The sequence below is a fragment of the Pelmatolapia mariae genome, linkage group LG15, assembly GCF_036321145.2.
Source record: "Pelmatolapia mariae isolate MD_Pm_ZW linkage group LG15, Pm_UMD_F_2, whole genome shotgun sequence".
NCBI lineage: Eukaryota > Metazoa > Chordata > Actinopteri > Cichliformes > Cichlidae > Pelmatolapia > Pelmatolapia mariae.
In genome coordinates this window covers 7,442,171-7,454,481 of record NC_086240.1, presented here as the reverse complement: position 1 = coordinate 7,454,481, position 12,311 = coordinate 7,442,171, and the positions used below count along the sequence as shown (strand labels likewise).

The 12,311-nt window shown below is 38.5% G+C and overlaps 2 protein-coding genes across 2 annotated transcripts; one reads left to right on the top strand and one right to left on the bottom strand.

Annotated features, from left to right (window-relative positions):
• The first annotated feature begins 789 nt into the window (after window positions 1–789).
• On the top strand, window positions 790–6,061 carry mrps18a (mitochondrial ribosomal protein S18A). The gene is made up of 6 exons (XM_063495374.1): window positions 790–970; window positions 2,243–2,274; window positions 2,556–2,660; window positions 2,752–2,875; window positions 5,341–5,413; window positions 5,511–6,061. Exons 1-6 carry the CDS (start codon window positions 823–825, stop codon window positions 5,653–5,655), a joined length of 627 nt encoding a protein of 208 aa, XP_063351444.1. The 5' UTR covers window positions 790–822; the 3' UTR covers window positions 5,656–6,061.
• rsph9 (radial spoke head component 9) lies at window positions 5,901–9,741 on the bottom strand. The gene is made up of 5 exons (XM_063495373.1): window positions 9,490–9,741; window positions 9,209–9,377; window positions 8,831–8,960; window positions 8,114–8,260; window positions 5,901–6,403 (listed from the first exon to the last, which is right to left on the bottom strand). The coding sequence occupies exons 1-5, from the start codon at window positions 9,714–9,716 to the stop codon at window positions 6,243–6,245; spliced, it is 834 nt and encodes a 277-aa protein (XP_063351443.1). The 5' UTR covers window positions 9,717–9,741; the 3' UTR covers window positions 5,901–6,242.
• Window positions 9,742–12,311: the final 2,570 nt, after the last annotated feature.

The window sequence follows — 12,311 nt, the reverse complement described above, 5'->3', positions numbered from 1 at the left end:
TTCTGTACAATACTTGTGTTGGTGTCTCTCATACTTCTACATCTGATGAGTACGGCTTGGACAGAGATGACCCTATTTCTAAAAATCTAAAAAACAACATCAAAAGGATAAAAGCATTGAGAGGATCCAAAAACACATGCTGTGGTTTAGACTAGGCGTTATTTTTCCTTCCTCTAGGACACTGAGTTTAAATCTTCCTTGAAGGCAATTGACTTGTACTGTTATACTAGATCTCTCTCTGGGTTTAAAAAATATCTCTGAAGCACGCTGCCCCGTTTCGCTGGTTTTCTCCTGTGTATTAGATAAATTGGATACATATCAGCGTGGCATGTCTTTATTGATTTTTCTCTCGTGTTTAATTTTGCCTGATATTTTGCTGCTGTGTTGTTTGTGGGTTAGTCTATTAGTTAGATTTCAATCTCAGATTGCATTTTGTCATCCTTTGAGGTTATAGGCTTACTTTTCATGAAGGTTCATAAATCTATGAATTAATCTCATTGGACTTGAAAATTAATTTACTTTTGGATATAAAGCTTTTTATAAAAGTCGCTTATTAAAAAAATAACAAGGTTATCCAAAAGTAACAACATATAAAGCTTTTTTAAAGTCAGTTATTAAAACAACTAAAACAAACAAATGTCATACACGAACATGGGAACAAAAATGTACAATGATGTTTCTGTAGTTGTGTAACCTGTGGGATTTCCCCCCTTTTTTTGTCCCTCTTAGATGTAATAAGCGGTTTTCGCCATCGGTGTCGCTCTTTTATTCTCGCGAGATTAACAGACAGGAAGGAACGAAGGAGAAGGTCAAGAATTAAACATGGCAGCCCGCAGTGTGTTCAGGTCTCTCTGGACCTCATTTGCGGGCTTAAAACTTGAATCCAGAGGCACCAACTTGAGTTCTTTAAGGACGATAAATGTTCCCCAGCTTACTGCTTTAACTATCCAGAAAAGGGGGATTCGTCAAGGTGAGACATGTGTGCAAACGTTACAGCTTTAGCCTGTCGGTGGGATAACTAGCATGTTTTGCTAAATACACCGCATGTTTTTCATTTCCTATCACTTATAGGACACGCTATTCTCCTGTTGTGTTTTCCAATAAAGAGACAATACATTAGTTAAATGATGACGACCACATCTGCGTGAAACGTCAGTCGGCGGCGTCTGCAGGTGTTGACTTTTCAGTTAACTTTCCTGAGGCTTATGCCTTATGTACTGCAAGAACTTCTGAAACCTTTAAGGAGCTTCTTTTTTCAGCTTTCTAACAAAGTTATAGAACCCATTAAAATAATTTAAAAATGTCAGTAAGCTTGCGGCAACGTTGAAAAATCCACATTTTACCAAAAAGCCTAACAACATATTCTAATACAGGTACTACATTCATGAAAACCAACCACAGATCAACTCTGTGTCATGATTATTTCACAAAATTGTCTTTTTGACAGAATGCTGTGTGCATTACTGTCGAACTTAAACTTTAATCTCAACAATTCAGCACGTGCATAAATATTATATAATATGCATTAATATAAAGATTAGTTGTTCATCTTTAACAACTAACTTTATGTTAGTTAAAATGAATGAACTTCTTTCATTTTCGGAATTAAAGGAAATTATAGATATCTAGTTTGAATTTGGTAGTAGACCCGAGACGGATCAAACAGTGGAAAATATTACTTTGAAACTAGTAATGTAAAGATTTTAATATTGCATTGTAAGACGTTGTAGACATCTGTTCTCACATTAGAATCAAGAAATGCAGATATCTGTAGCTTTAACCAGATGTGTTAAAGCTACAGGAATAGCTTTAACAGTTAATGAAAATAGTTTGAAAGATCAATTCTGTTGATAGTTTTGGAGTTAGTAGTTGAACGAGTAATATTGATTGTTGAATAGAATGAAAAAGCACTGTTTATACCTGCAATTACAGACTAGTAAAACTTGAATCTAGGATTTTTATTGTCAATTACAATGTCAATGTGGAAACCACTTTTGTCTCCACTATGCAGTAGTTGGCACTGTCACATCACAATGATTGTGATTGGTGGTCTGTATCTCTGTGTTAGCCCTGCGACAGACTGTCCAGGGTGTTCTAGAGCCTCTCACCCCATAACCGCTGGGCTCCAGCCTTAGAGCGTCCTACTTTGGAATTAAACAACATTTAATACATGAATTAGTGAAATTCAACTACAAAATTAAAATTTAATGTAAAGTCTGATGTTTCATAATGTCTGTTGCAGTGGTGGAGAAGCAAGATGGTAAAACAACAAATGTAAGTAAAGCTCAGAACCATTCAAAATTTCATTGTTGTGAAGTTAAATAATTGCATAACTTTTTTGAATCATCGTTTTGGATAATTACACAAAACATTTTGATGTATTTTAATAAGGCCTAATATAAGTACGTAATAAACTCTGTAACCAGCAGTGAGAGACCATGTTGGAGTTGAGGAGTATTATTCCGCACTTGTAAATAAATAACAAATGCTATTAGTATAGTAAAAATGCTTTTATTCTGATAAAGTAACTGTCATATCTCTTATTTTCATGTTAGATTGAAGGACAAATTCTGGAAGTTCCAGTCGGACCACAGCCTCCAAATCCCACAGCCAAGTGTCCAATCTACAGATGGAATCTGCAGAACAAATACAACTACACAGTAAATACTTTCACTGTTATTAGTGACATTATTATTCATATCAGTGTATTAGCCTGATTTTCTCTTTCTTTTTTGTATTTTCCCTTCCCAGGATGTCTTGTTGCTCAGTCAGTTCATCAGGTCAGATGGAGGGATGTTGCCCAGGAGAGTCACTGGTCTCTGTTCAGAAGAGCACCGCAAGATTGCCATTTGTGTACAGATGGCTCACAGAGCAGGTCAGTGGAAGTCCTGCTGTTGTGCTTTAAGTTTTTAAGTTACCCATCAGTAGCACCTCCACAGCTCTAGACACATGTCATATATCATGAAGCCTCCTTGTACTTTCTTTCCACCTGTAAGTGGGTTATTTAGTTTACTCAGATAAAATAAATACAAACGTTAATAGCTACTTTGTCTGAGTCTATTTTTATTGAGCTTGGGTTCAGCGGAGTGACTTTTATATATCCTTTATTTAGCAAGGTAAAAATGTTTGACAATAAAAATGGTCTTTTTCAAAAGAGATGTAGCCAAGAGGGCAGCAAATTGTAACAAATGTAACATAACAGTTATATATATAGACATTTTAAGAGGCCAAACAGGAATGAATTGATTAGAATGTTGGTGCAGTAATGCAGCACTTGCAAAACAGGTCACAAGAAACAAAGGAATTCAGTGTTTGGCAGTCAGTCGTTTTTTAAGCACGGCAAGGGAACAAACTGTGTACACTGATCATGATTTTCATACTTTTCCTGAGCCCATCAGAGTATTTCTGCTGCATTAAACACTCAAGATGGGTCAGAAGATCACAGCATAGTTAATTCTTGGCTTTTTCTCTTGCTTTGAGAGATTTCACCTGAGTACACAATTGTGAAACCCCTCTAAGTCTTTCTCCTAAAGATTTATGTGCATTTTTTAAATCATCATCATCAGGCATCATCCTGACTTGTTGCTAATGAATCTAATGAATTCCTAATGAGTGAGACATTCCACCTGTTGGACCCTTCCAACATTTTTCCTGTTTTAATATAAAACATTGACATAGTCATTGTGATACTACCCACTATTTTTCAGAGCTATCAGTTACCTTATATGGATGAATACTAGTAACATGCATTATTATATAATATTTGTTGGTAATTCCATTAAAAGACAGCAGAGAGATGCAGTTCAGTGAGTCCTGTTATTGGAGGGGGAGCCTAGCAGACACTGAATGGCTCTAGCTGCCTGTGTCAACAAACGCTACTGTGTCCTTAACTCCAGTATTCAGGTAGATGAGACTTGTTTTAAAAACAAGTCTAGTCATGAAATTTCCTCTTTACTAAATATTCCACAGTTAGTATTATTAAAATAAAGTGGAAGTGATTTGGAATGATAGAAACTCAGATATGAACTGATAGGCCATGTGAAATTAGAGTGGGGTTACGGGATGCTAAGGCACTTACTCCACTGAGATCAAAACAACTTTCTGCAGAGTACTCACTACAGACCTCCAAGCTTCATGTGGCCTTAAGATTAGCTCAAGAACGGTGCGTAGAGAGGTTCATGGAGTGCGTTTTCATGGCCGAGCAGCTGCATCCAAGCCTTACATCACCATGCTGTCTGGCAATCCGATGGACGAGTCTGGGTTTGGTGTTTGTCATGAAACCAGTACTTGTGTGACTGCATTGTGCCAAGTGTAAAGTTTGGTGGAGGGAGGATTATGGTGTGGGGGTTGTTTTTCAGGAGTTGGGCTTGCACCCTTAGTTCCAGTGAGAGAAACTCTTGATGTTTCAGCATCCCAAGACATTTTGGACAATTTCACTCTCCCAACTTTGTGGGATCAGTTTGGGTTTGACCCCTTCTGGTCCAACATGACTGCTCACTAGTGCACAAAGCAAGGTCCAAAAAGAAATGGATGAGTGAGTTTAGTGTGGAAGAACTTGACTGGCCTGCGCAGAGTCCTGACCTCACCCGACAGAACACCTTTGGGATTAGAGTGGAGACTGTGAGTCAGGCCTGGTCGTGAAACATCAGTGTTTGACCTCACAAATGTGCTTCTGGAAGAAATGCCCCAAAATTCCCATAAACGCTCTTAAACCTTGGGGAAAGCCTTCCGAGAAGAGTTGAAGCTGTTATAGCTGCAAAGGTTAGGCCGACGTCATATTAACGCCTATGGATTAAGAATGAGATATCCTCGAGTTCATATGCGTGTGAAAGCAAACAAGCGAATACTTTTGGCAGTACACTGCATTTTCTTTGTACTTTTCAAAATCAAGCACAAATAATTTTTCAGACTTTTGTGTTCTGTTTATACCTTCATTTTACAAAGCATCCCAGCTTGTTGTGAAAGGTTTGAATTTGACACTGCCTAAAGGCAAATAATTGTGCAACCTGGCCCAAGACATGATAGTAGGGTTGTAAACTTGTTCTTGCTTGTTCCTCAAGTCTTTTATTCATTATAGAACAACCTGGATTTGTCTGCTTCACGTGTTTATCATCTACTACGCAGATGATAAACACTGTCAGCTGTAACATTACATTAAATGAAAACTAAGCAGTAATTTGGTGACTGTAATGACAGTGAGAAGTAAATCTTAATGTGTCATCGGTACATTATGTCTTTTATAACTGTCTTTTGAGAGTTTGTAACAGTATTTATTTTTTTTAATACAAGTACTGAGAAATTGAAGTTAATAAATGCATCTTGTTATTTTGTGTGTTCAAGGTCTGCTTCCTGACCATAAACCCAAACTTCCAGAAGGCCATGTCCCAAAGAGACCCAAACCCAAACTTAACAGGTGACGCATGTATCTATGTCTGCGTATGCTTTTTTTCAGCATTTGTATCCAGCGCAGTGCAGTTAATAATTCCCCTGCATCTCTGTTTGTTGTACAGATACCTGACTCGCTGGTCAATCGACTCAGTGAAACCCATCTATAAAACTGGACTGAAGTGGTGTAAGAAGCGTATGCCTGTTGGCCACCCAATACTAAAGAACAATGTGCGTTATGGTGTCAAGCCCTTGTACATAAAACACTGAAGGACCAAAAGCCTGACAGATTGGTACAACTGGAGGAAAGTGGGTGGGCCCATTTATTCAGGGATGAAACCACCATATCCCTGACTGTTAACCTTGACCGTTGTCATACGGTTCTGAGAAGGGGGGAAACAATTCCTAAAAGCTTCATCCATCTGTGTTTATTCTAACTTTTGTTTATTAAGCTGAGTCACTCTTTTAATGAATCACACTCAGACCCACCCGACACCATCTATTCTGACTGTTGCTTTTCAAAAAAAAAAAAAAAAAAGACTCTTGAAGGAAACCTGCTGACAACTTAATGCAAGCAACAACCTGATCAGTGTTACAGTTTCAAAGTAGGTGGTATGGTGACTGTGTATACTCAATGCAACACAGATGTGCAAATAAAATATGTGTGTTTACTCTGCCTCTCAACATGTGTTTACTGTGTAGGCACGGCTTTTGTGAATTGGAAGTAAATACAACAAAAAGTCTGTAGACACTAAACTGACTGTACCAACCTAGTTTTATTTGTTTATAATATGACAAGATCTTAGCAGATTTTGGTTTTGTGAATTACTGAGAGTATGCAGCTTGAAAAAAAGCTTTTATAGCATGAAAGGAAGGTCCAAATTCTTGGTCCCGTCACCTATATAGATGTATCCATGCTGTGGTGTCATTGGCACGTGGTAGAAGGTCAGGCCGAGCCACAGCAGACTGCGAAGCACGCACACTTTTCTTGCGAACTCAAACTGAAGACTCCAAGATCCTAGACACAAACACACAAGACTTGTAAACAGTTAATAGTAAAAGCAGGACGCTGCTAAATTATGTTCTCCAACTGAACCGTGAAGCTGAGCTGAAATAAAGGCTAAACACTAATCTTTGGAAATCTTACACTATTCAGCCAGAGGATACACCAATGAATCACGCTTTTGTGCTTTTGATGTCTATAGTCTAACCCGTTTGCCAAGTACGTTCGGGGTGTGACCATGAACGCCAAGAACCTAGGGAATTGAAAACAATAATTTAATTGGACCTGCTACTATGAAAACATGTGATTACATAAGAGTTTAAAGGCCAATTTTTTAAAAAAAAGTTGCAACTTTCCTGTTTCTGGATTTAATTTCAAAATATGATGCAACTAAAAGTGAAAAAACCCACGTCAACAGCATGTAATGTGCGTAGCAGGAGGAGAAACAAACGTAAATCAGGAGCTGGAAGCGGTTTGTGGGATGGTTAAGGAAAAGGGGGAGAGCCCAGCTTAGGGTCTCAGAGGAAAGCACCTGTCTTTTGGTGAAGATACATGATCCTGTTTTTCCCCCAGTGTCCCGTTAAGAAATGTTAACTCTTTATCCCTTCAGGCAGGAACATGCAATCCGCTGCAGTGAGCGTGGCACTGAAACAGCTGTGTGCTCTCTGCTTTAGACATGATGCAGCTGACATCCGCATCAACACAAAGAACACACACCAACTTGTACACATGTGGAAGCTCTCTGTCAGACATCTGCTGCATGTTTGGTTAAGGGTGCTAAACTTTTTTTTTTCTCTCTCTCCCTCACACACCCTGTTAAATCCAGACACTCACTCTTTACATTCACTCTGGTCTGGAGCGTATCCAGTCGCTAACCTCGCAGACATGACTTTGCATGTCTGATTTCACATTATTCTTTGCACAGTGTTCACTGTTGATGTTTTCCTGCTGGGTGTGATAGTTTTTTTTCCAATAATGTGCAACCAGGATTATCATGTCATGCTTTCTGCTACATTGCCACATAATGATAGATGGTAGTAGTCTGTAGACGATATTATGGTTTGAGTTTGACTCCCATCCAAATGTGAGAAAATTCTATTAATCATGCAACATCAGTTTGGTTTTTGGTGGTCCTATTTTACTGGTTTCTCTCCTGGTTTTCATTTTCCTCTCTCCCCTTAGGAATTGTTTATGGTAGAAGGCCAAAATCAAATTAATGTGCACTAAATCCTGTACTCAAAGCCCAGATATTCCAAATCCAAAAAGCCTGAGTGTCAGACCAAAGCATATAAACTCTGAGTAAGCAGACACAGGGAAATTCTTCTAAGCATATATTCCCAAAAATCCTTCCCATGTGGTTGGCACATTAATGTCGGACGGTTTTAGAGGTTTGTGTTTATTGGTAGCCTCACTTGACCCACCGTTTTACTGGTAAAATTATGCAATTTGTTTCCACTTGGAAGAAGACCCTTATGGTTTTCAATCAGCTGAATCACCACAAGCGTTTTGTGTGAAAATCACCCCTTGTAATGTAGCATGGGAAATGGAGCACATGTTAACGTCAAATCACCTCCCAATTCTGCTGAGAGATCAGTTATAAAATAAGAGCAATTAGCAGAAAATGAAATACTTGTTAAAAACAAATCTTAAGACCTGCACTGTTGAATTTATGCAATGAAACAAATATGTGACATGCTCAGGACATATTAAGCTCTCTAGTGTCACCTTTAGGAACGTCATCACTGAGTGCATCCAGATAGTCCATTGCTGGGTTCCAATCTCCCATGTCCAGGACAGATTTCTTCTTCATATTTTTTGATTGTCTGAAGTGAAGGAAATTGTCAAGCTTTCTTGCGTCTGCCTCAGAGAGACCTGAAGAAAAATCACACAATTTTTCCTATGTTTTACAAAAGATACTTACTACAAAATACTGTATGTGTCGTTGATAAATGCAATGACGTGTCATTTTGTCCACTCCATATAAAAAAGATGTTTTGAAGGTTCATCATCATGTTGGCCCAAAAGTAACATGAAAAGGAATAACAGAAACAATGCACTTGTTTTAGTAGGCAAAAGTCTGGATCTGTACATATGCACCTTTTAATGATACATCTGATTTCAAGAAAATTATTTTGTGGATCTCTTGGCTGGAAGGGACCACAGCACTTTCTCCAAAGCCATCTCTGAATCATTAAGATGTTGTCATTAAGATGTTGACTGGCAAACTTAAGACGAGCCTGTCACGTGCCTTCTTGACTTGGGGAACCTTGCGGGTGCTGCAAGGTTTCGATCCATTACAGAGTAGTGCGTTACCAAAGCTGTTCTTGGTGACTGTGGTCCTCCCAACTGCTTCAGATCATTAAGAGACTGTTCATTTCTTTGTAAGTGAAGTGAAGCAAGGGGATCAAATTGTTATTTCCCCCAGAGTATATACATATTTACCCCCAAAGCTGCGGTTAAGCTGGACAAGACCACGTGGACTCTTGATGAAGGCACCACGAGGCACCACAGACACTTCTGCATCGATCTGATGAACGGCCACTGCCAGTCTTTTTTCCTCAGTTATTGTTATCTGTAACCAAGAACAGATTGTCACTGTAACCATTATAAGCTAGAAAAAGAAGGAGAAAAAAAATCAGTGAAAAACCTCTCTTCTGCATTTGTCTTGTTTGTTTACATTATGTTCAGTTTGGTTGCATGTAGATTCTTGTTTGAATTCGTTGCATCATCGAACACTTCAGTAACACTTAATGGAACAAGAAAACACTTCATCCTGTATTTCAACTCGCTTTCTTACTAAACAGCACTGATCACACTTACCACTGCCTTCTCATTTACAGGCTCATTTCCCTCTCCTTGCCTGTGGATCTCTTGATGTTCATACACAAATGAGGGGTCTCCCATGAAGCGACCCTTTGTAGCTTTGGACACTTCCTCTATCATAGAGTCTGAGGCAGGGGGAAGTAGGAACCAATCCATGCAGTTCAAGCTGGAGTTAACACCACAAAACAGCAGCCAAATGGTATTTCTGACGATGTTAAATAAATGTACAGTGGTTAAAATAAAAATTTTCAAAAAGACACTTGAGGCGGATGTCTTACCTATACAGGTTCTTTTTGTCTTTCATCTCATCTTCTCCTCTCCCCTGAGCAATAAAATAAACCCCATTAATTCCTAATATTTTACCCCAAAACAACACTCGACTGAACTTGTAGTTTTTCTTCAGGAGCACTAAGGAAGACTCCAGGGCGGTTCTTTGCTCGAGGGTTAAAATATGTCCACTACCGGCAACGAGCTCCAAAGAATAATACAACGAATTTGAGTCCATTATGTAACAGCTACAAGCTTTTACAAAGTCGTTTTCAATTAAATTAACGTGTTTTTCCGACTACTTGTTAGCTAAAATAACAGCTAAAAAGCCCTACAGGTCGTGTCTTTGCACTCTAATGGCAACAAACACAGTTGCCATGGTTACGCAGGGTTCTTTTGCTCATCGTGTTTATTTACTATTTTGAATAACTTTTTTCCCCCAAGTGTGTCGTGCCTCTACAGGACATAACGGTTGAAACAGACACGAAACATAGTTCATGCCAGGCGTGTTTGCTTATGATGTTTCCATAAACCAGACCACGAGCGACTGACGTCATCAACTCAAGTGTGTGCGTGCCAGCAGCGGTTCGGGGTGAAGCAGGCGGATAAAGTGCATAAACGTATAAACGTCAACCTGTCTGAATACGGTCACGTTTGTGCCGGAGAGAAGATTTAATGAAAGCTTTCCGTCTTAACTCCTGAGACAGGTATTAACACACAAAAACATGTCGGAAGAAGAGCCAAGTAGACTACTGTGTCCTGGCTGCTGGCGGATTGATTTATTTTCTGTACAAGGAGCAAGTAAAAGTGTCTTAACCGAAACTTTACGCAGGTGTTACTAATAACATTAAATTGGCCTCTGTACCTACATAGAAAAACATCCTGTCAGCGTGAAACAAAAAGCAAAAAGCAAAACAAAACATGAAGCCAACATGGAAATGGGGCAAAAACTGAAGTTTGACAAAGTGCCACTAGAGCACTCAGCAAACATTCCAATCTGGCCCACTGAAGAGTTGGAGAATGTGAAGAAGGGTATAGATTTTGGACTTTTTAACTGTATTTTGATAAATATTACAGCTTTATCTGCTGATAAAGAGCAAACCCATGGTCATTTTCTCTAAATTAACAAACTCTCTATTTTTTAATTACAACACAGCCTGGGAAATATGCTGCCAGAAATATTTTCTGTAATTTTACACATTTGTTTCTTACAGTTTAAGCCCAAAGATTTGTGCTGACAGATTTCTTACATTTACCATTGCAGTATTTCAATAGCATGTAGAAAAACTGAGAGATACTGGTAAAATGACACTTCTTTCTTGTTATTTTGAAATATCTAAAGGGATTAAATGTGTAGTGTTCTTTACACAGACAGAAAAGCCAGTTTGGTCCATTATGTAAAATCAGTTTGATGTCCTCTGCACTAGAGGCTGGCTGCAAAACGGATCAGATCCACAAAGTCTAATGTTAAAATGTTCAATTTAACAGTATCACAAAGCATATTTACAGTCTTAACCTCACATTTCCTCCACTGTTTAACATGGCAAATTGATTAAAACACAATTATTTCTTAGTTAAAAACCATATTTTATTCTTTTACGTATGCTGACAGCCTCTTGCAGCTTGCAGCACTATTCCTGGACACCTCGACCCTTCTGCACTCATTCCTGGCTGAGGAATTGTAAAATTTGTTGCTTCTATAGTTAAATAAATATTTGGTACGTTACTAAATATTTACTATCATATAAGTAGGGCGAATGGTGGAGAGTTTTTCTTTTAGAGTCATGTCTTTAGTAAAAGAAGCGATAAAATGCTGAAAACAGCTCTTTACACATGAAACTGTATTATTGGCAAATTGTGTAAAAAAAATCCCCATCAGTGTTATATTGATTAGTAGTACTGTTGTAGATGTTTAGAACCTAGCACTGTGTCATGTTAACTGTATGTACCTACAGCAGGATTAAAAATATTAATGAAAAATGAATCTATAAATAAACCCGACAACTTGCTGGTTATATCATACTGGATGTGCAGCCTGAGAAGTGCAAGCTACAGCTTTGGTGAGTGAAATTCTAGTCATTTAGTAGTCCCACTCACAATGACTTACTCAATATGACTGCACTGCACCTGTACAGTCTTTGAATACAGATTGCTAACCAAGTTAGCTATCCTGATGAATTATCACTCAATCCTCTCATTCGTATAAACTAACCTCTAGCTGGAAAAAGCAACATGGTGGCAGCGAAATGAATACACTGAAGCTTCAGAATGCTGAAGCCAGTGTCCAACGTTGTCGTCATGGACGGGTTTCAAGGTTCCAGACCAATCTCTCCCGTTTGTCTTCTGCTTTGCCTCTGCAATCTAAGAGAGAAAACTGTGACTACATTTCACTGCGAATGTACTGTGTGTGGATGGTTTTAAGCATGCGGTGAAAATCCATTATTTATTTCTTTTTTGGAATAGCAAAGTGAGTTGAGCCCTCCTGTCAAAGTTGGTTGCTAGTTCAGTTCAAATGGTCTGCTGCCAACCTGTTGATGTCATGCTGGCTACGTCCTTTATTTATACTGTCGATGGAAAAGACCAAGCACAATTCCAGGTTTTCTAAATGGTGTCACAGAATTCAAGAATACAGCTAGATTTTCAGGCTCAAGTGCCCTCATACGGATTGTTTTTTCATGAAAAGTGGCATGGCTTTGCAAAACTAGCCTTTTGACCTGTTACTAAAGTATGGCTCGGGTCACATTCCTACTTAATTGTACAAAAGTATGCATTATATTATTGGGTCATAATCTTTGTTTTATTAATGTGTAATGAAACAAAGACACACATTATT